At 32.0% G+C, this 24,212-nt stretch overlaps 1 protein-coding gene across 7 annotated transcripts in view; it reads left to right on the top strand.

Annotated features, from left to right (window-relative positions):
• LIN28B (lin-28 homolog B) overlaps nt 1–24,212 on the top strand; it is a 140,630-nt gene that overhangs the window by 74,026 nt on the left and 42,392 nt on the right. For 3 of the 7 annotated variants that reach the window (XM_007484373.3, XM_007484374.3, XM_007484378.3), the window contains 2 exons: nt 5,038–5,222; nt 23,724–23,774. In XM_007484373.3, the coding sequence (XP_007484435.1) occupies nt 5,038–5,222; nt 23,724–23,774 (236 nt within the window). Of the gene's footprint in view, nt 1–464; nt 506–5,037; nt 5,223–23,723; nt 23,775–24,212 lie in introns of all 7 variants that reach the window. The other 4 variants (XM_056818628.1, XM_007484376.3, XM_007484375.3 and 1 more) reach the window with 2 other exon arrangements.

Below are 24,212 nucleotides of genomic sequence, written 5' to 3' on the forward strand. Positions count from 1 at the left end.
AACTCACTCAACTTCTTTGAATTTTAGTCGTCTTCCATAAAATGAAATGATTGGACTAGTTGGTCTCTAACATCTCTTCTAGATCTAAATCCCCTGACAGAAATTTTTAAATGGAAAATAAAACCAAATGATTGAATGTTCCCAAGAATGAAATTCTGGTGATGTAAACATAAGTAATTCCAATGATGGAGAAAGGGGGGAAGTTGTCTAATAATGAATTTGGATATGTAGGGAAACTCAGAAGCCAATCTTGATTTTAAAAGTTTAAAAGATTTCCTCAATGGAAGGAAGCCCAAGATAACAGGAGTAGCACATTCTCACAAGAATAGTCTCCAAATAAGTAAAATAAAAGCACTTTTAAAAGTTATTAAGGAAGTGAGATGATACTTAATTGGGACACTGATTATACATCATAACTAAAGTAATTGAACATTTATTTTGTTACTGTTTTTTTTCTACCAAAGAGAATGATCTTCAGCTTGAAAAGAAGGATGAAATTAAAAAGGTATGTGGAACTATCAGTGAGGGAAGTTATTCAAGAGCACCTATCAGTCCTCAATAAGCTTAGGTTACTAAGCCCTAATATACATTATGCCCCAGGATAATTAAAGTACTTGGAGATACAATTTCTGACCTGCTTTTATTAATCTTCGAAAAACTATGGACAATGGGCAAAGTGCCTCAGAACTGAAGATGAATAAATGTCCTGACATTCCAAGTGAGAAAGAATGTTGGCTTATCATTTTCCCCAAAATATATGAAGCAAACTAGAATTGAGGAAAAATTTACAAATAAATTACCCAGTGATAGAGTTCAATAATTATAGATAAAGTATTCTGGAATGTAATAGAACTATGTGGCTTTAAGTTATTGAAGGCAACTTGGTGTTTTCTTACCATCTCCTAATTTATGTCAGATTTTGTTTCCCTGTTAGTGATTTTTGTTCCAACTTTACCAATCTGTCCATCATTTTCATTGGTAGATAAAAATGAAATAGAATAGAAGCTAAGTAAGTAGTTCTACCTTCTCTCTTATCATTCATTGTCACATTTCTGTCCACTCCAAATAAGTATCCTTAACTACTTGAAATTTTACTCCTGCTCGTACTATAGCTTCAAAAAAGGAACTCTGTTGTTTTTTTAATATTTATAGCTAACCTCATCTTGTAGTGATCTTTAACTTTCCTGGTTATATTCTTATAGGACATTACCATCCCCCCAATATTTACCTACTTTGTTTCCTAATATTCAAGTTCATTGATCTCCCCACATAGCACATCAGTCTCTTTAGATAGCTTTCCACCCATTTTCTTTTGCATTATAATAAATTAATTTAAGCTTTTTTTTCACCATAGTTGTGTTCTTGAGATTTTTGTCTTTAACCAATTGTATTTAACCTAAATTGTCTTTAACCAATTTTCTTTCTATATTCTTAGGCCATAGAATCTTATCTATCATATCTTTGAAATCTATTTCCCTCGTGGATACATATATCCTCCTCTATAGCTGTCAAAACTCTAAGATGGTGTAGACATGACTTGTAAAGGGTTTCAACATTCATTTTACCAAGCATTTTTCAATGGTCAGAATCACGTCCATAATATCACTCTACTTTGTTGCTTTTACTTTCCTGAAAGATGAAATTATTAGCAAAACAAGATAAGAATTTATTCATTCCAAGAAATTCCTTAATTCTAGGAGTTCATGGAGAACTAAGATGCTGTCTATTTAATTTAATTTGTTCAATGCCCACAATAGTGCTGTGCACACAAGGCATTTATTAAATTGTGTATAAAGATAGTCATAATAGCCTCCTGTCTCTTGTCATCAATTTCTCACCTTCCTCTGGCTTCTCTTATCTAGCATTTGAGCATAGCCAGTCATTCCTCATCCTTAAATTATTACTCTGCCAAAGAGTTCTCCACTTTTACGGATTAAATAGAAATCCTCTAGAAACATGCAGCTCATTCTATTTCAAGAAATGAATTTCTAGTAAATCATTAATTTGGGTCATATTGATTTGAAATTTGCAACAGTCTATTTAGTAACTTGACTGAATTTTAATTTATCCTATAAGGTTAGGTGACATTTAAGTTTCCTTTCAGATGTACCATTCTCTGATTATACAAATAAACATCTAATTATTCTTTGAATGCTATTATATAGTGCCACCATAATTTTTGTTATTTTTATAGTGTGTTTTTTAATAGAGTTGAAACATGGCCCTTTATAGGAGTCTTCTTCAACTATACTATTATAGTGTTTATTTATAGGCAGCATTTAAGATTTGCTGTCTCAGACTGTTACTGATTTTTCAATGTTGACTTATGTTGTTTCTTAAATAATATACTCATTAAGGTTAGAATGTGCATGTGTGTCTTTGTGTCCCCTAGCAAGTGCTAACAGTGACTTACAAATAATCTATTCTTATTAAATATTCACTAATTTATTGTTTGAGACTGAATATGATGATGAACTAACTAGAATTAATTGTTCGACAACCATATTCAAAGTAGAGCACCAAAATATATATGACTTTTAAGGGAGAAGTAGAGTGGGTTGTCAATGCAGACATTTTATAGTACTTATAAACAAAATTTTATTAATGAGCTTTATGGCTATCTCAATGTAATTTTCTTTAGATTATAATAGCAAACCAGCTATGTGTTCTTGGGCAAGTTATGTTATCCCTCTGGGTCTCAGCTTCCTCTTCTCCCAAAAAAAGAAAAATGATTTAGCCTGGGAGAATTCTAAATTCTCTTCCATTTCTAAAGTTTATAAATACATGAAACAGTGGAAACAGGAAAGAAGGATGCATGGAAACAATGGAGAGCAACTGGATTTAAACAAAGATTAAATCTGAAAGTTATTATTGAAATGGTCACTGAATTCTCATGTTTTTATGGGATTTTTCTAGGTTGGTGAGTGCAGAGGCAAAATGTGGCATAGGAAACCAGGCTGATATGGAACCATATTTGTAAGAGGACCATGTCTCTCTACACCTCTTTCTTTGTATCTCGGTTTTTTGGTTGCCCTGTGGATTCATTTTGCTCCTAGAAAACTCCATGAAATATACCTAATTATAAAATTGCCACCTTATATCATTTTGTCTTCTGAACCATGCTCCTCCTTGACATTTAGATAAAGTTGGGAAACTAGTGTGTCCTTTTTGACTTTTTGGGGGACAAATGTGAGATCTTAGTAAATGAATACAGTCTTTAAATTGAATAAAATGGTTCAGATTATATAGGAATGCAAGATTTTTTTCTTTTCCATCATAGCAATGGTTTTAATGCAATTTCACAAAACTCAGCAAAACTACTCTTCTGTTTAAAATGTCTCACGCAGTGTAAAAGCCCTGTTGTGAATCAACATTTTCACACATGACTAGAAACAAAACATGCTTTTAATCACAGATGAAAAAACTTTAGTAAAAAGGAAGACGAAATCAATCCTAAAACAGCAGTTCTGGAACCCAGTAACAAGTTTTCAGTTCAAAATCAGTGGACACCCTCAAAGTCATTAAATTGTATTTTTCAGTGTGAAGGAAAGGAGCTCTTTTCATTGTTAGTGTTACATTGGACATTGGACACAATACTTGCCAGCCTTATAGGATCTCTTTGGAGTAACTTTTTGACTTCTAGTGAAAAAGAAGTTCTTTACTTCTGATAAAACTCATAGAAAAAAATTGTAAGGTATTTAAAAACCTAAGAAATAATTATAATTTATTCATGATTTATTTGCAGACAGGGTCAGATTCTTTATATATGCAACTAATCATGCAGATGGAAAGATGGAAGTATAGTTCCAAGTTGCAACCCTTTTCAGCAATTGCTTGTGGTGTTTTTTACTAGGAAAAAAGCCAGTCAGCATTATGTTAGATTACTTGTTCATATTGACTTGATAATGGATTTGCTCTTATCAAATTGTTTTGAAAAGTTATTTTTTGATTGGAAATTATCACTTAGTGCTTTCTATTTATTTACCTGCCTTTTTTTATTCTTCTTATAACAAAGACAAATGAGAAAACATTTTAAGCGGTATCATCATTCCAAAGGACTCATGAAAAATGCTTACCTCCAGAGAAAGAACTGATGAACTCTTGAGTGCAAATTGAAGTTAATTTTCTCACCTTCCTTACTTTTCTTTATTTCTTTTTTGCAACATGGCTAGTGTGGGAATATGTTTTGCTTGATTTCTCATGTATAATTGATATCATATTACCTACCTTCTAATTGGATGGTAGAAGGTCTGGAGGGAGGGAGAAAATTCAGAACTCCCAAAAATTTTTAAATGAATGTTAAAAATAACTAATAAATTTATTAGAAATAAACTTAGGGTCCAAAACTAGAAGTATTTTATGTAACAAAGCTTCCAGAAGGAATTTGTAAAAAAAAATATTTCCTTTACTCTATATCTGGGTGGGGAAAAGCTAAAAATGAATTCATATGTAATCTGAGATTGTGTATCATATCCATATACATATGTCATGTATACCATATTTATAATTTTAGGAATATATAATTTTTATGGACATAAATCCAACTAAAGAGATTATAAATTATACAGATCACAATGACCTTATTATAATCATGAAGAAGATTGATGAAGCATCTCTTAGCTGTGAGTTGTTTGATTAGAGGTACAGAACAAGAAGTATATTTTCAGATGAGGCCAATTTTTCGATTTGTCTTTCCTGAATATTCTTATTTGTTACAAGGGAAAGAAACAAGGGATTAGAGATGGAGATACAAAAAAGGAGGATAAATAGAATGTTAAATTATATAGTAGAAAACAAAAAACTCGAAAGTGGTCACAAATGGGACAATTTTGTTGCTACCATGTAAAAATTAAAAGGTGTTATTTAAAAATAGATTGAACATGACAATTTCAGAGTTCCATATGCAATTTTCCTTGTATTTTGAAATGTTCATACTTGATAATTATATTTGAAATAAGGAATTCTGTTAATGTATTTTGTTATATTATTCTTTAAAAATTAGTGTTAACTGATAGCCTTTTTGTTTCTTATTTACAGAGCAAGCTATATATGGAAGGATTTAGAAGCCTAAAAGAAGGAGAACCAGTGGAATTCACATTTAAAAAATCTTCCAAAGGCCTTGAATCAATACGGGTAACAGGCCCTGGAGGGAACCCTTGTTTAGGAAGTGAAAGACGACCCAAAGGGAAGACACTACAAAAAAGAAAACCAAAGGGAGATAGGTAATGATTGCATTTTGTTATTTTACAGTCTTGTAAGACTTTGCTAACAGATTTTTTTCCTTTAATGTTTTTGGTGCCTTCTTAGGATATGTTTATAATGCCCCACAGTATAGCTAATGTAATAGAACACCACCAGGGCATGACAAATAAGAAATCACTTCATTATGAACTTGCAAGTACAAAGTTACTAGAACTTCTCTCTATTTACAGAGAAAAAAAAAACCATAGACAATAAGTACAGAGCAGTCACTAGATCCTGTTGTGAGTCTAGACTTACAGATTTGAAGGAGCTGGAGCTGCCTTTTAGATAAGTTGTGCTTTATGACATCTGTACACGTAGCACTTCCCTCTTGTTTCTTTGAGCTGTCTTGTACATATTAGAGCTGCCTTCTCCTGCCAATACTTTTCTTCTGAACTGGAGCTGTTAACCCTTGCAACACTTTTGAGGCAGCAGGCATATAGAAGGGGAAGAAGCAGTGTCCAGGAACACCTTAATCTTGGATCACTGATCAGATAGTCCAGTAGAGAGCAGCCACAGGCTTCTGAGAAGGAAGCAAAGTGGGAATCTAGTGGTTCAAAGGATTACTTGGGGTTAGTGGGTAGTGTGCTTTCTACTGTCAGGTTTCAGGGAAGAGCGAAGTTTGGGAGTAAGTGCCACATTGCAGCCTCTGGATCAGCCGCCAGCCACAAGAAATCCACACAGAGCTGCCAGGCTAGCTGTAATGTTGCCTAGCAAGAGGAGCAGGTCCTCTCTTTATTTGCTGCTGGTGATCCTGAGAAGTGTCTGTAAGCCAACAGTGAAGGCGCCGCGATCTGATATCGTGGGGAAAACCCTGTATTTGGAACTGGGAGAAGTGAGTTCAAATCCTATTTCTGCTACGTATAATCTGTGATGTTGGGCAAGTCATTTAACCTCTTCAGGTCTCATTTTTCACACTTATCCAATGAAGAAATTGCTTCTAGGTAGTTTCTTGCTCTAAATATTTTGATTTGCAATCTTTGGCATAGGATGGGAGTTCATTCTGATACGAATCTATATTTTCCAAGTTGGTCCCAGACCCACACACATATATCTTGGCCCATTTGGGAGGGAGCCAAGCTCAAACTGGTGCTTTAGCTGAAACTTTTCTAATAAAACGTTGAGGTAATTTTTTAAAAAGCCTTTTAGCTAGCTTTTTTGTTTTGTTAATGGCTTCAATTTTATGCAGAAGAAAACTAAAAATATAACAATTGAGGCTCCACTATAATTGTGTTTTCATAAGAACATAGTGATTTGGTTTATTTTAGGGGGAATGGGAAGTACATTATAAATGTACCCTTGGTGGTAAAAAGCAGGATGTACATATAAGGTAACTTAAACTCTAAATTTCTTAGATACATGCAAGTAAAAGAAAGAGGTTCTATAGAATTTTTTTCTCCTTTAAAAAATGCTTTTTATGTCAGAAAATTTTAAAAGTCAAATATTTAAAAACTAGATATATTGACATTAGAAAAATATGGAATTTTTTGTGAAAATAGACTAAATAACTATGGAATTGATGTTCAAATATTCTACTAAATTCTAGCATGTAAAACTAGTATGTATTGGAATGACAAGAGTCTTCACAGAACAGATGAGTCTTGAAGGATGAGATTTAGAAAAAAGAAGAATTGTGATCAAAAGTATAGAAGCAGAAATGTGCACAATATTTTTATGGCTGTGAAATCTATTTAATTAGGTAAAAATGATGAGGAAAAGTAATAGATGAAATAAAAAACCCATCCTACAAAGCATTTAGGGCTCTTCATAATCTGTACAATCTTATTTCACCTAGCCATTTTACTTGATTTTTCTTTAGGTGATAGGGAGCTATTGGAGGTTTTAAACAGAAGAAAGATATGATGAAAGGCATCTTTTAAATATGTTAATGTGGGGGGCAGCTGAGTTGCTCAGTGGATTGAGAGCCAGGCTTAGAGATGGGAAGTCCTAGGTTCAAATATGACCTCAGACTCTTCTCAGCTGTGTGACCCTGGGCAAGTCACTTAACTCCCATTGCCTACCCCTTACCACTCTTCTGCCTTGGAACCAGTACATGGTATTGATTCCAAAACAGAAGGTAAGGGTTAAAAATAAATAAATATGTTAATGTGATGGCAATGTTCAGGATTGAATAGTGTGTGTGGAAGCAGAAAATCATGTGAGATATTGGAGACTGGGTCTACCGAAGTTTTAGTAAATTATAGAAGAATCGGGGGTAGGTAGGAAAGACATTTTGAAAAATGAACCAATGATATTTCTTTAGCTGGTTGGACATAGGAGATTATGGGAAAAAGGAGTTGATAAGGAATACTTCAAGGTTTTGAGTCAATCTAACTGGGATGGTGGTGGTACCATTATCTCAAATGGATCAATTCAATAGGAGAATCACTTTAGAGGAGAAAATCAGTTGGGTTTTAGATATAGATTTTGAGGTAATATAATGCCCAGCATGCAGGTGGATATATGGGATTAGATTTTATTTAGATTTAGCAGTGATCAGCATAAGATATAAAAAGGAATAACAAGAAAAAGGATTACCAAGAATAATTTAATATGCTGAAATTAGATGATTATTAGAATATGATATCCATGAATTTAAGAAACTTGGATAGATTTCAGAGAATAATAAAAATAATAAAAGTCATAGAGAAAAATAATGAATGGACTGCTATTATTAACCTAAAGAAGAAAAGAAAATTCAATAAATACATACTATTTATGGCAATGTGATAGATATTGTAGGAACTTAGAGTCAATTTAAGAATATAAAAATGTGATCTACTGTAGAAAATAATTTACAAAGGACTTCTTGCTCATTTTCTCATACTAGTGGATCACATTTATGTTTTGGGTTTTAGGTTTATAACATTTTCTTTACCCTATGAGGTATGTATTACAAGTGGTATTAACATCTCTATTTTTTTTAGGTCAAGAAAATTCTGTGGCATACCAGAGGTTTTACAGGCATAAAGTAAAGTGTTATTATTCAAATTCAAGCCTCTTGCATCCAAAGCCAAGGGGCTTTCACAATATAATGTTGTTTGGTCTTTTATTATTTATCATAAGGGGTTTACCTTTCTTTTTACTCCAACTTGGAGTTCTTAACTCTCTTTTTCCATCATGGATCACTTTGGCAATCTGGTGAAGTTTATGAATCCTTTCTCAGAATAGTTTTTAAATACACAAAATAAAATACATAGGACTGCAAAGGAAACCAAATGTCAATGAGAATACAGATTCTCTTAATCCCATCAATTTCATGGACCTCATTAACCTATCCATGGAACCCCAAGTTAAATCTGTTCTAACCAGACTTATAGGTCTTTGTGGACTGAGATCAGGTTTCTGTGTATCTTCATGCATAGCACAGAACTAAAAGATGGGTTCATGGTTCCTTTGAGCCCTGGGAGTTGATTAAAACATAGTACATTTTGATTACTAAGTTTACTAGAAATTCTTTCCCCATTTAAATATTCAGAAATTATATCCATTCTTACATAATTCAAGATGACTTTAAGGTTAGTATACTTAAGAAATGCAAAATAGACTTTCATCTATATTCAGTTTGTGGTTTTAAAATCAGCTGGATTAGTTAACATAACTCTCAGAAGTAAACATTGACCAAACAGAAGGCAGTGTTAGTAGTTTCTATAATAATTGCCACATACCTTACAAAAAGTAGATGTGCATGTCAAAGAGACCACTCTCACTTGGCTACACAAAGTCAAACTTTTCAATTCTACTCACCCTGAAATACAGCCGTCACTTTCAATAGCATTATCTTTGATTAGCAAGGACTGATTTTCATAATTTTAAAGAAATGTCTATCTCCTACAACATTTTGAAGAATGTATAAAAATTAACTTTAATTCTATGTACTTAACAAAACATTTCATTTACTAAAATAGTTTTGTAATTAGCTTGAAAAATACCAACCATTTGTATAAAAAGGATGTTTTTTTTTTCTTTTTAAACTTTTATTAGGACAGAGAAATTCCTTATTAAGACACTTATAGGATGTCTTTGGGATTTGACTCTTAATTTGAAGAGATACTTTTACCAGCCCCCAATTTTACTAGTTACACATTGCTATCTGAACAGTAAAAACTAACCAGTCCTGCAGAAATGGTTTTGAGTTTTGTAAGAAGCAAGAACAAATATTACAAATGATTTAAATCCTTCCCACTGCAAAAAAGCAAGCAAAACTAAAGAAATGATTCCATATGCATTATCATTCAAATTAGAAAGACAACCCTTTTGTATCATAATATATGAGAGATGTCAGAAGACCTTACTTATTCATTAGCAAAGTTTAAATTTTTATTTTGTTGGCCTACCAAGTCTTCAAAGTTATTCTTAGCAATAACTGATGAAAAACTGTTGTGTGTACTAGAATGCCAGATGTCCCCCTAGCCTTTGTTAGTAGGGTAACTAAGCATCTATAACATTTGTAAACCTGGCACATTCTTTGACTATGTAAGGAGATTAATCTAATGCCTGGAATAGATAATAGGATCATTTTAGGATAACATAATTTTAAAGATTTTTATCATATTTAAGTGATATGTGTATGTATTTGATTTTTCAGCTCAGGCTTTTAAAAATATAAAATTGTATATGATACAAAGAATATTTTTAAAGTTTTAAGATTTCAATTGTAATTTTTAATCATGAGATAAGCTAGGAAATTATTTTATTGTTTTCCTTTTCTTTGTTATAACTCTTTATTTAATATTATTGTTATATAACATTTTATATTAAACAAAAATGTAAAATTTAAATTAAATAATACCAGATCTATTTCTTGGTGTTCTTTACTTTTCTCTGTATTTATTTTTAATAGAAGATTTTGCATGTCTATGTCTAATATCCAGTACATATGGAAGAGAGAAACCACCTTTTAAAACCATATTAAAATTTTTAATGAATGATTCTGATCACTTCCTCAGTTTGGTTTCCTTTAACTTCCTTCTTCTTCAGAATACCACCTGCTGACTTCCTTTCTCTCAAAATAGTTCAGTCCATGTGGGAGAGCACAGTAATTTGAAATGTTTAATGGGGATAGTTTTTATTTCCTTTCTTCCCTATCATTATTCATTCTAACATTTATAAGAAATAATATTCGCAAGCAGCTAATATGAAAATCTTGGCTCTGCTCCTTAATAACTTTTCTGATTTCTGACTCATGTATAAGATTTTACACTAATTGCTTATTGTTTGTTATTGTTTCTATGTGAATCCTCTACCTTCTTTTTTATTTTAATTTCCCTGAGCGTGGAGACTGTTTTTTTTACTCCTTGATTCCATCCTCTCTATTATACATGCTTATAAAAAGGCTAGTTACATAAAATTTTATTTTTCAAGATGTATTAACTCTTTGGAGATCTTAAAAATATAATTTAGAGAATAGCAAGTTATAGATTGCTCTCATTTAATATTTTTAATGTTTCAGTTATCACATCTGATGGTAAGCAACTGTTTTGGTTTTCTATTTTAGGGTACAATATTAAGACATTTTACTTAAAGGCAGGCTAATAATGAAAAATTGAGGTTAATGCTTTCAGTTTAAAACAAATAATCATTTGCATTGACAGGTATGTAGGTCCTTTATATGAACCTCTTGGAATTATGTCAAATTATTTTTTACTTAAATTATAATAAGCCATTTGTATAATTAAAAACTGATATGATTAATTAAACATTTAATAGTCTTAATAAAATCCAATTCATAATTGAGATTATTTTAATTTTAATTTATATTTATTATTTGTATTAATAAAATATATATTATTTATATTAATTATTTAAGATTATTAAACAACAGATCAAAAACAATAATGCCAAATTTGTGATTGTTTTTCAGATTCCTACTTTACTAAATCATATCTTTGAGAGGTTCCTTTTTGCCAATATTTAATATGAGAATAGTAAAAATATTTTATCACAATTTTTTTGTAGTTTCAGATGAAACTTTAAATTAAAGAGTTATTCTGGGTCCTTGTAGTTTTTTCACAAGGACTTTCCTGCAACTGTAGGCATGCCTAAAGAATAGGACATTTATTTTAGAAAGACAATTTTATGCCCCACCTTCCAAAACAGAAAGTCTCCTTTCTCACTAATAGTAATTATACTGTTAAACCATGTTTACTACAATAAACTTTTTTTGCTTGTTAGCCAAGGTAAAGTAATCACTATTTTATTTTATTTTTCAGTAAGTTGTACTTACAGGAAACAAATATCCTTTTTAAAGGTCTTTGCTTTTAGAATATTTACAGCACACATAACACAAATGAATTTTAAAGTTAAAGTTAGTTTTTACAATAGCTTCCTACCAAACTCCACCCATTTTAGCTGGTTCTTTTTGATGATTTTATTAAAACTTCTGCTTAGAGGAAATAATAATAATCAGTGTTGCTTACGTGCCAGAGATAAGGTTTTCAGTAGAGGCATATCAACAAATTCCAGTAAATAAGTGTTTCATCTTTATACTTCTGTGATTAGATTTTGGAATTTGCTGTTTAGTTGGTTTCTTTTGTGGAAGGGAAATCTTTCAGGCATGAATTGATAGGCCAGATCCTTTGAGGTCTGTCTCCTCTGACCTATGGCCCCTATTCTTATAAGGTCAACATCTGAGGGCAGGAGATTAAGGCAGTTTAAAGACTAGAATGGTAAATGGAATGGAAAAATTAGCCAGCACATTTTGGGTGCAAAACATCAAAGTCATCAAACAGTTTACTTATTTTAAACCTGGCTTAAGGGTGTAACAAGCTAATTGTACTGGGCTTGTTGGTATAAGAATATATATTTGTTTTGAAAAAATCTATAATTTACTTGCAAGAGATCAGTTAGAACATAAACATTTTAAAAGAATTTAATTCAAATGAAATTCACAAATGCAAGCAATGAAGTAAAGGAATGCAAAATTACCTTCTGCTGCTGCTTACTTTTTATATTTTTATTGGAAGTATTTTTTACTTTTTTAAACTCAATACATTTAAATTTGTTGATAAATCATTGACAAGGAAATTTAATTTTCATTTTTGTTACATTGCTGATTAAGTAGTGGTTGCCAATTAAGTTGTAATATTCCATTTCTTTGTCTGTTTAAAAACTGCATTAAAAGATTTTAGCTAAAATATGAAAGGAGAGAAGAATGAACCTTAAAGAGGTGGAGGAAAACTTTATGCTATCATCATTACCTTTTCCTTTCTTAATGTGACTTCCCTCTTGCCTTCTCTATTCTTCATTTTGCTTCATAATGACATAATTATATAATAATACAAAATGTATGTATCATCTCTTTAATTGCTATGTTCTAGTCTCTATTAAGAATTAAATTTGAAATATTTTTATTTCTTGTTTGTTTGTTTCTGAGTAACTTTAAGCATGTAGTTTCTGCTTCCTACTGATTGATGAGGGCTGGAGTGGAATAGCTCAACTCTTAATTCAGATTCCCATCCAACCATAAGAATAGCTGAAGAAATTAGGAGAACAACACCTACATGTACTGAAATATTCTGCATGTTTTAGATTGTTCCAATTTCACTCAGTAGGAATTTCATTTTTAGGCTGTTTTTGCAGGTCTCTTCCTTTCAGGATTATTTGGCCAGGGATCTCTTAATGAGGCAATTATAGCTGTTTCCTTCATTCACATTATCTTAGCAGATGCTCTCCCTGCTGTGACCTCTGGATATGCAAGTCAGACAATGTGCCATTCTCATCACCCTCTTCAAGACATTGTATAGGGTTGAGCTTCATTTGGCCTTGCTAAGAAGTCTTGGTGGATTCCTGATAAGAATAATCAAAAGCAGTTATCAACAAACAAAACATAACCCCAAACTAAATTTAACTGAGATTTTTCTGGCATCCTTACACTGTCTTCCCTTCCCCCCAATGAACATTGAAAATGAATCACATGAAAAGTTAAACATTTCAAAATAGATTTAATGAATAAATCAAGTAACTACCCTTCATATATTGTGACCATTGGTAAGTAGGATCAACAGTTCACTGCATGCCTTCTTTATAGGGCTATTGTGAAAATCAATTAGGTAATTTTTTATAAACTACTTAGATGTCCTTTCTAGAAAGGATAATTTAGCTATTATCATCAAAAATTTTAGCAGGTATATACCATTAATTCTCTGTAGAAATAAAGAATAGAAAGCCATGTCTTTTATTTGAAAGTTGTGGTATCTATTTTGTTCCTATCTTACTTTTGTAAGAGAAAAACAGAATAAGCATGAATAGAGATGCAGGGGAGCTCATGGTACACTCTTCCATTTACCCAGATAAATAAATCCTCTTCTTGAATATCAATTCTATGCCCCAAATCCCATGAACAGCAATACAGATTAAGAAAATTATTAGCTCTCCAAATTATCCATCCTTATTCTCTTAATAGGAAAGTACATGTCACATTGTCTTTAGTAAAATTCAAGACTGTCAATTCTACTTCAGATTTATAAAACAGTTTTGTACAAACTAAACATTGATTAAAGTGGACCAATGACTGCACCTTGAAATTGTTGTTATACAGAGTTGTTTGTTATGGTGATATTTGACTTGTACTTCAACATTGTCTTTATGCATGTATTGATAAGCCTTAATTAAACTAAATAAGTATGTATTTTTAATTGTAAAATATAACCTAAAATTATAATTAATTAAGATGCATACATTTTTACTGCTATAAAGCAGGTCAATGTAGTAAACTTCTTTAATATTAGAGCAAGTTCTTTATATTAAGACAGTATACAAAAATTAAATTTTTATAAAGCAAAATACCTCTAAGGGAAAAATTGTTTTGAAACTATCCTATAACTTGGAGCAAATCCTAAGAACATCAATAAGAATTTGAAACTTTTAAGTGTTTAAAGTATGATTTTTGTGTTGTGCCTCCACAAAGTTCTCCAGTGCCAAAACATGATATGAAAGTTAGCCCATGTTCTCAAAGACTCGCTCAATGTAACAAGAGCTCTTTCTGATTCTGCAAGTGTTGGAAAGGATTTGAATATGGTTCTGGAAACAGAGCAATTCTTCTTTCCAAGGAACATTCTAACTAAGCAAGGAGAGGATCATCATTTCTAGACTGTTTTTTTGCTAATTCTTTGGCCATAGCAATCTACCAAATATGGTAAGCACTGATTAAAATACAAAAAAAATTAAACAAACCATATTTTAGTAGACAGGAAATGACTAGCTACTGATGTGAGTATCATTCCTAAATTACTTCTGGATTATCAAATCACTGACTTGCTAAAATCAAAATCAAAATTAGTGTGGAACTGCAAGAAAGAATAAAAATAGATCATACAGTAGGCAGTTTAGAAAACTTCATTCATGTCCATTTAAGTAAGTTACTGATTGTGAAAATGGCATATGGAAGTAAGAAAAACATAGACACATACTACAACATTTTCATCTAGAAGCTTTGCTAATCTAATTTCACATAATGAGAAGTCCAAAAGAGCCTAAGAAGTCCTTTAGAAAACAAGTGACTCACTTGCCAAAGAGAGAGAGATGAAAAACAGGGGGCAATATAACCTTGCTTTAGAATGAGAAATGAGAAACCTCATTTGTTAAATCTTACTAATAGGGTTATGGAAAAATATGATTAATATCACCTCATAACACACAGAATCTATAAAGGACAATCCTTTAACGAAAAATTGGCAAAAGACCCAACTAAGCAAAATAATTTAAGGATAAATATGGAAGGAGAGTAACAACTTAAGAGGTCTTTAAATATTTTAGTAACAAACCATTCACCATCAAGAACAGTGTACAAGATGCTTGGTCTAACTTTCCTGTCCTGAATATACTTATAAAAGAGGTAGAACTGAAACTGAAGAAATAGAAAAAATAGCTGTATTGGACCAATGATTCATGGAGGAGAGTCATATTTCCTATAACATAATTGTCAGAACATTGACAGAGCAATTCAAAAAGTATCTCAGTGGAAGATAGAGATAGGAGAAAATGTCCGGCCTCATTAATTTCTTTTCCAAAAAGGAGCTGAACTAGAGAATATCAACAACCACTGACCTATATGCCTGCTTATAGGTTTACAGATCTAGAGCTGGAAGTAATCTCAGAGGCTAGCTAGTACAACCTCCTCATTTTACAGGTCGGGAAATGGAGACTAAAATTGGTAAATGCCTTGCCTAAGGTCACACAAGTAGTAAATTATTCCAGAGCCATTGCTCCTTTGATTATACTACAAGAATCTCATTTATACCATATACCATATGCATATGGTATAAATGAGATTCTATATACACTTATGTGTGTATGCATTCACAAAGTCTCTCTTAGAAAAGACAGTCTTATTTATGCATATTGTTAAATTTACTAGTAGGATTATGGACAAATATGATGTTTATTCCATGATAGATCACATCTTTACCATTACATAACTAACTGAAAGATGTAGAAATTTTAAGATCTAATTATGGTTATTATTTTTAAAAAAATATTTGATTCAGAAGATCAAAATGCTGTCCTAAAGAGACTCTTTCAACAAGTTGGTTTCCCCTATGTCTATCAGAATATTTTGAAATTTCATGAAAAAGATGATGGAGATAGCTTTGTTTGATACTAATTATTATTAGGCAAAATAGTAAAATATGCTCACTGTTGTCATGGAGGAGATTCAGAGCCAAATTTACATTGAAGAAAAATTATCTAGAGATAACGAAGTCCTCTAGATTGTTTTGTTTTCAGATGAAGGGATGATTGCATCAAATTCAAGAACTTTTCAGAACCTCTTTAATAAGATCTGTAATCATTTAGAAAAGTTTTGCCTAACTGTTCAGAAAAGAAAAATTCAAGTGGCTAAAGACTGCCTGTTGTGATGTTAAACTCAGTTAGAAATGGGCTACTAAACTCCATGAAACCCACAGACCACTTGTTTGACCCCTCTACTACCGGCAGTTTATAGAGCTCAATTATACTTTGTATGCATACATATAGTTCATACAAACCCTTCAAATGGATAATGTATTCAGCTTAGAATTAAGCCAGAAGAGCTTGAGGTAGATTGCCAGTAGAAATGCAAAACTCTTATACTTCTCCCTTGAACAAAGGCCCAGCATTTTGAACCCAAAATTCTACTTGTACTATTGTATGGCTAAGAATCATATAATATTATCATTTCTGAAAAATAAAAATAAGATTGGACAGTGGAGAGCTCTTCCCAGACCTTTCATTTAAGGAGTGCTTCCAGGCCAGCCATTTCTGCTTTTCCCACCCAGCTACAGATCTCTGGATTTTATTTTGGCCTCATCATCTTGAAAGATAATTATTAACCCTGGGAGTTGTCCCTTCTTAGGACCCCCTTTCCTCCATCTGATTGGAGAGGGTAGAGTATGGATACTGGAGAGAGCTCCTCCTGGTTCTTCCATTTAAAGAAAGAACTCAGACCAGCTATCTCATTTCTCACATCACTGCACTTCTCTGGATTTTATCATGCCCCTGAGAGGTGTACCCTCTTTCCTTCCCTGTCACCTCTTCAATTTTTAGATTGCAGACTATCAAATCAATAGACAGCAGTCAATATAGATTGGATATGAAAAAGATACAGAGTTTGTAGAGAGGCAAGCAGTGGCATTATTATAATAGTCTAATCTTGAGATGATTTAACTAGAATTAGAGGACTAAAGTTAGAATACTGACAATAGAAATGAAATGGAAATGACCAATGCCAAGGATGTTACCATAAATAAATAAATCAACATGTAAAATTTGAAAAAGAGCCAGTTTTTCATCCTTAGGCAACTGGAAGGATGGTAGTTAAAAGAAATAAGGAAGAAGTCGAGGATTTTTGAGAAGACAATAGGATACTTGGAGGTAAGATTTAGTTTTTGAAATGGTTAATATTAGATGCCAGTAAAATATGCAGGAAAAACATATAGTTGGTAGTTGAATCTGTGGGACTAGATCTCAGATGAGATGTCGGAATGGATAATTGTTTTCGAAATTAGGAAGGGAATATTTGAAAGTGCTAATGAGAATTGATGAATGGGAAAGAGGAGAAAAAAAACCACAATTGATAGATTTTAGAGGAATACCCATCTTTAGGGGATGCAAAGTATAGTTATTGAAGGTGACAGAGAAGGAGGAATAAGAGAAAAAAATCAAGCAAATGCTAAAGGAGGGAAAGAAGAAAGTTTCAGGAAGTGTAATTAACAGTCTTAAATACTGAGAAGAAAGTAAAGAAGGTCTGAGAATAGGCCATTGGATTTGGCAACTCCCTGAGTCATTGGGGCTCCTTCAGAGAGCAGTTGTAATTAAACGATGGCAGATACCAGATTGCAAGAAGCTAATTCAACACTAAGGAAGTGGAGACTGAATGTAGACCACTTTCTTGAGTAATATGATATTTAGTTTTGATAGCATCTACCTGAGCATGCCTTTAGGTGGAGTTAAAGGAGCTAGTGTAGAGAAATGGAAGGGAAGGGAAATGATGACTAGATCAAGTTCTGAGAAAGTAGGAGGGGATATCTCAGGAGCATAGTTGCAAGGATGAACTTTAGAAAGGAGGAAGATAAATGCTTTTCTCTAAGCCACAATTTGATGAATAGGATACAGGGAAGGTTAAGGAGTTTCTGCCAGTTGGCAGCTTTAGTATTTCTAGGAACCCAGATAAAAAGAAATAACTTTATAATAGTTACATTTGGAAATGTCAGGGAATAAGTTGAGTAGCAGAGCAGCATTAAGGTATCCTTTGAGGTTAATGAAGTGAATTTGCAATAGGTCCAGTAGGCATATAACATGGAGTAGTTTTTACAATGGCCACAAAAAATGAGGCAAAATAATGTCATGAGTATCTTCAAAATTATCACTTAATTCAATATTCTGTAATCATTTGATTAATTTTTAGAATTTCATGAGATACAGTATTCACCACTTTGCAGATGTATTATACTCCTAAGTGTACATTCAAATTCTTTTTGAGTCCTATTATAAATAAGTGGAAGTTTCAGGTTCTATTTGTGAATCTATACCATTGGAACAACTTGGAAATGATTGTCAAACACTTTGTACTGTTAAAATATTTCACTTACTATATTATTAAAATTATATTTAATTATATTAATTATACTTAATGTTTAGGTTTCCTACAATCTGTGGTCATGATTGATGACATGTGAATGGCACTAGACTGGTAGTGGGGGTGATTTTGGTGAAAATAGTACTAATGAAGTGGCATCATGCCATCATCAATATCTCCTGAGTCTAATGGAGTTAGGAATCATCATCATCACTCATACTTATGCAACTCTTTGGCAAGCATGTCCCTCACAACAATTCTGTTAAGTTGATAGTACAAGTATTATTTTCTCCATATTATTGGGAAATTCATGTCTATTGTGACTTGCTTATGATCCACAAATAAGATTCAAAGAAACTCTGTAGGGGAAAAATATCAATCCTTGGCACAGTTACGCAATCTCTATTTCCTGTCTGTTAGAAGTGACATTCAGTTAGAATTAGGAAAAAACTAGGAAGAAGATAACTAAACAAGGGGTTGAGGATATCACTAAGTTAAATGATTTATTTTTATTACATAAAATAAACATTTTGCATCAAGTCAATGCAATTATGATAAGGGAAGCTGTCACTTTGGAAAAATCTTTGCATCAAATATCTCTGATAATGCTTTGATACCCAATATATGTGAATGTATAAATACATATTGAACAAAAAGATAATTTCCCAGTGGGCAAGTAGTCATTGGATATAAGCAACCAGTTAGGGAAAGAATTTAAAACTATTAAAAATCATTTGAAAGATTACTATAAATCATTAAGAGTAGGAGAAATAAACATAAAAACAACTTTGAGATTTCATCTTATACCCAGAAAATTGGAAAACAAGATATAGGGTGGAAATAGTCAATGTTGGAAGAACTGTGGAAAGACAAATACCTAATATACTGTTGGTAGGACTATAATTAGTTTGGCCATTCTGGAAAGCACTTTGGAGTTATGCTTGTTTTTACAAAAGGTGTCTAAAATCTCCATGTTCATCTGTCCGTTTGACTCATAGCATATAGCCTAAAGAGGATTTTTTAAAAGCCCCATCTACACCAGATGAGCTGTTTGCAAAATCCTATCTCAGTGCTTGACATCCCCTTGTTTACATCAGAATGTTCATGGTAGTGAAAAACTGCAGCCAAAGTACATGCTCTTTGATTAGGACATGCCCTAAGTATTTTGGCACATTAATGTCATGGATTATTAACACACCCTATCAGAGAAGCACGGAAGCATTCTGTGAACCAATGTAGGGTGAAGTAAGCAAAATAGGATAATAGTTTACATGACAACTACAACTGTATAACTGGAAATAACAAAAAAAACCTAAATTGAATGCCAGTTATCATCACCAAGAGGTCCCAGGGAGGAGCTGAGAAAACCTCCCAGTGGGACAGTTCATATACTACTAGTCTTGGTTGGTGCCCTGCTTAGTCCAGTCATTCAGCGAGCATTTATTAAATGCCTACTATGTGCCAGGCACAGAAATTTCTCATTGAAAGAAAGGATTAACATTCTTTTGGGAGAGAAATGTGTGTTTATGTTTATATATATATATATATACATATATATATATATATATAATGAGGATAAGCAAAATGAATTCAAAGTAATTTTTAAAGTTGAAAAGAAAAATTTTGGGCATTAGCAGAAAGGTTTAGAATTAATATGATAGGAAATAGACACCCATGAGAATGGTTCTTTTTTTCTCCTTTGAAAACAAACTTTAGTTATTAGAGACTTTTAAAAGTTTAATTCAGTCATATCACATTTAAAGTTTTTGAAATTCATATTTTTGAAGGTACTTTTTGTATTTATTGAGATACTTGATTTTATTTTTTTAGGTTTTATTGGTTTTATCAGTCTTTCTAGTATTCCTTTCAATATATCAATCTACCTTCATTCTACCTACCCATCTTCACATTTTGAATTCTCTGTTCTATAAAAGGAAAACAGTTAAGCAAAAGTGGCAGACAAAACTAGGGTGCCTGACGGACCACATATGCAAATATTTCGCACCAGTATTAAGAATGATTTCTTTTTTGGACATGAGTTTGGGGTGCCTACAATATACTCAGTTTGAAATGTCCAATAGACAATTGTGATGAGATTCTGTAGCTCAAAAGAAAAATTAAAACTGGATATATAGGGAGTCCTCATCATAGGCATTTAGATGGTGCAGTAAATAAAGTGTTGGTTTTGGAGTCAGGAAAATCAATTAGCTCAAATCCTCACTCAGACACTATTTGTATGATCCAAGATAAGTCAGTTAACTTCCCTTTCCTCATCTGAAAATGGGGATAAAAATAGCACCTACTCTAGAGGCATGAAAATCAAATAAGTTAAACTGCAAAGTACTTTTGAAACTTAAAAGTGCTATATCAATTCAAGTTTATAGTTATTGCTATTAAGATAATTAAATTGAAGTGAATTATATAATTTACCAAGTGAGGAAATATAAACAAAAAGAAGAGAGAGGAACTAAATAAAAAGAAGAGAGAGGAACCTTAGAAATAGATCTTAGGACATAGCCACAGTTGGGGAACATCATATGGGTGATGATAAATGATCATAAAAGAGATTGAGAAGAAATATTCATTCAAGAGAAGAACTAAGACAGATCAGCCTCACAATAACCTGGGAAAAATAGTATCCAGGAGAGAGTGGCCACCAGTTTCAAATACTTCAGAGAAATCAAAAAGAACAAAGAGTGCAAAAAAAGTCAGGAGCTTTGTCAATTAAGAAATCATTGGTAACTTTGGAAAGAGTTGTTTTGATTGAGTGATGAAGCTGGAAGCCAAATCACAGAGTTGAAAAGGACAGGACATAGCTGCAGTGAACATAAATGGACATTTCTAGAAATTTGTGAATTGGAGGAGAGATTATAGGGGAAAGATAGAGAAATAGGTAGGGGTTAGTGAGGATTTCTTTAAGGATGAGTGTGCCTTGGACATGTTTGGTGGTTTTGGGAAAAGAATTACTAGATAGGGGAAAGAGGGAATAATTTCCAACAGTGTCTGCTCTCGAAAATTGGAGAGGATGAGATTAAGGATGTATGATGAAGGGTTGAGAGACTGAATGGAAAAGGGCAAGAAAAAATGAGCATACTGTTAAAGGGTTTTAAAAAGTAGAAGGTCAAAAAGGAAATTCATGGCCAATGCCCTTTGTTTCCTCAGGAATTATGAGGCAAGGTGAAAGCTACTGAAAGTGTTGGGGGGAGGGAAGTTGGGGATTTAGAACAGTCTGTGAAATTTGGACTAGAGAATCATGGAGGGAGGGGTAAAAAGATGGCCTTTAGGCCATTTTGAATTTGGATGACTAAATTCTTTTTTTATGGGTCCTAATCATCTTGATTGAGTTATTTTGTCCTGCTCTGCTCCATTCAGCAACACATGAATAAGATGGTTGAATTTGAAAGGAGGAAGTCATTCTGATGATATTTGGAGATTTGGTAACTACACTAAATAGTACACTAAAGTATTTACATTCCTAAAGCTCCTCTAGGACTATTTCTTTCTTTAACCATAAACCACTTTGCTAAGTGAGAGATTAAACCCTTGAGTTGTTTTATTTTATATTTTCTTATTACTATTTTGGAGCATATGCTTTTAATAGATTATATTTCCTCTTTCCAAAATCATTCCTATGATTTGACCTTTTAGTTCTTGGTCTCCTGTATTTGTGCCAATTTCCTATATATTTTGAATATCAAACTATTATCAGATATATTTGATGAAAAGTTATCTCTTCTCCCCTCACAAAGTATCTCTTATTCTAGCTGAATAGATTTTCTTTATGAAAAAAAACTTAGGCTCATAGGATAACAGAATTGCATGTACAGAATTGGAACAGTCATGAAAGGTCCTTTGGTCCTAACATAATTTTACAGATGAGGAAACTGAAATCAGGTAAGTTAAACTACTTGTCCAAATCTACACATCGGAGGTTGAAATTTCAACCTAGGACTCTTAACTACAGATTTGAGGACCTATGGTAGCTGTTTAATTTTATGTAATCGGAATTGCATTTTTAATCTATTTTTATCCTTTATCTGGTTTTATTATTACTATCTTTTTCTTTGTTATTACCCCTGTCCCTTATTTGAATAAGAATTCTTAACCTGGTCTATATTTCTTATCCTATCCAAGGCTGTGAAAAACACTTCCTTATGTTTTCTTCTAATTTAGGTATCAAATATAGAGCTTATTGTGGTATGTGGCATAAAATATGGTTTAAGCCAATTTTCTTCCAATTTTCTTTCAATTTTTCTTAGAAAATAACGTCAAAGTGGAGTATTCCCCATTTGTGTTCAGTTGCATCTGGGTTTTGCTTGTCTAGTCTGTTCCATTGATTTATTTTTCCACATTTTAATTTTTACAAATAGTTTTTATGATCACTATTTATATTGTATTCAAAATTTGGTAATTATATGCTCCCTTATTTTCTACTTTTGCCATGGTTTCCCAATTTCATTTTTTTACTAATGTAATGCTAACCCTAATTTTAGATTTTGCATTAGATTGCTTTTCAAAAGGGTCTATTTTAATGCCAGTACTTTTTAGGTTTTTTTAAACATGATTTATATATTTTAATAGGCTTTTCTGTGTATTTTGACATATATAATTATCCTTTTTCTGTTTACATGATGAATTATGTTTTATATGAATATATTTGCTATTTTTATGATAATTATGCTGATTATTTTTCTTAATGTGGAATCATCCTTTTGCATATCCTGAGTATAAATACAACTTGATCTTAGTGAATAATTTTTTTATTTATTAGTATCTAAATTTTACTTAAAATGTTCATATCCATATTTATTGCAGGAATTGGTTTAATGTGGACGTACCTTCTCTTTATTCTCTGATTTGGTTGTCAGGGTACTCTGCGACTTATAAAAAGGTGCCTAATAGAGTGCCTTTTTAATTATTGAGAATAATTTTATAGCATATGTTTTATATAATTTAATAAAAATGTGCCTATATTGGCATTATCTTGTTCCTCCTTTGGTAACTTATTTATGGCATGCTCATTTTCTCTTTCTATAATTGGATTATAGTCTCCATTCCCCCCTCTTCCACCTAGAAATTGGGTATTTAATATTTTTGAAATAATCATCCTTTCCTATTATATTATCAGTTTGATGGCATGTAATTGTGTATAATAGTTTCTAATAATTCTTTTATTTCTCTCTTTTTGTTTTATACTTTTCACATTGATATTTAATTTTGGTAATTTAAATTATTTTCTTTTTAAATTAAATCCTCAACTAGTTTTTCATTTTTTAAAAAACAATTCTTATTTTGTTCAGTTATTTTAATTTCTCCATGTATTTGAATAATCTTTTCTTTGGGGATTATTGATTTGTTGATTTTCTAGGGTTTTTTTTTAAATCGCATGCTCAATTCCTCTTTCTATTTTCTTTCTATATGTTTTCAGAGATATAATTTTTCCTCTGAGGACTGCTTTAGCTGTACCCCAAAAATTTTGGTATGTTTTCTCATTGTTATTCTATTTAACAAAGTTATTTATTATTTCTGATTTGTTCTTTTACCCACTTATTAATGTTGATGCCCTATAAATTCCATTTAAGTGTGTCTCTTTTGCTTACTTTATTTCCATTACTATCTTTGGTATGTTGTGATCTATAAAATACTATTATATTTATGCTTTTAAAATGTTTTCTTTGTATTCTAGCATATGAATACTTTTTATAAAGATATTAATGCTGAGGTGTATTGTGTGTGTTATGCGTATATATGTATATATGCTTGACTATTCTTCCCAGGACAATTTAAGCCTTCTTTCAAATGCAATAATCTGTTAATCTCTGATTTCCATTTTGTCCATCTTTCCATTATGATTATGCAGCTTAGAGAATCACTTAAGACTCCTACAGTTATTTTCATATTGCCTTTTTTTACAATT

Source organism: Monodelphis domestica, chromosome 2, assembly GCF_027887165.1.
Source record: "Monodelphis domestica isolate mMonDom1 chromosome 2, mMonDom1.pri, whole genome shotgun sequence".
Lineage (NCBI taxonomy): Eukaryota > Metazoa > Chordata > Mammalia > Didelphimorphia > Didelphidae > Monodelphis > Monodelphis domestica.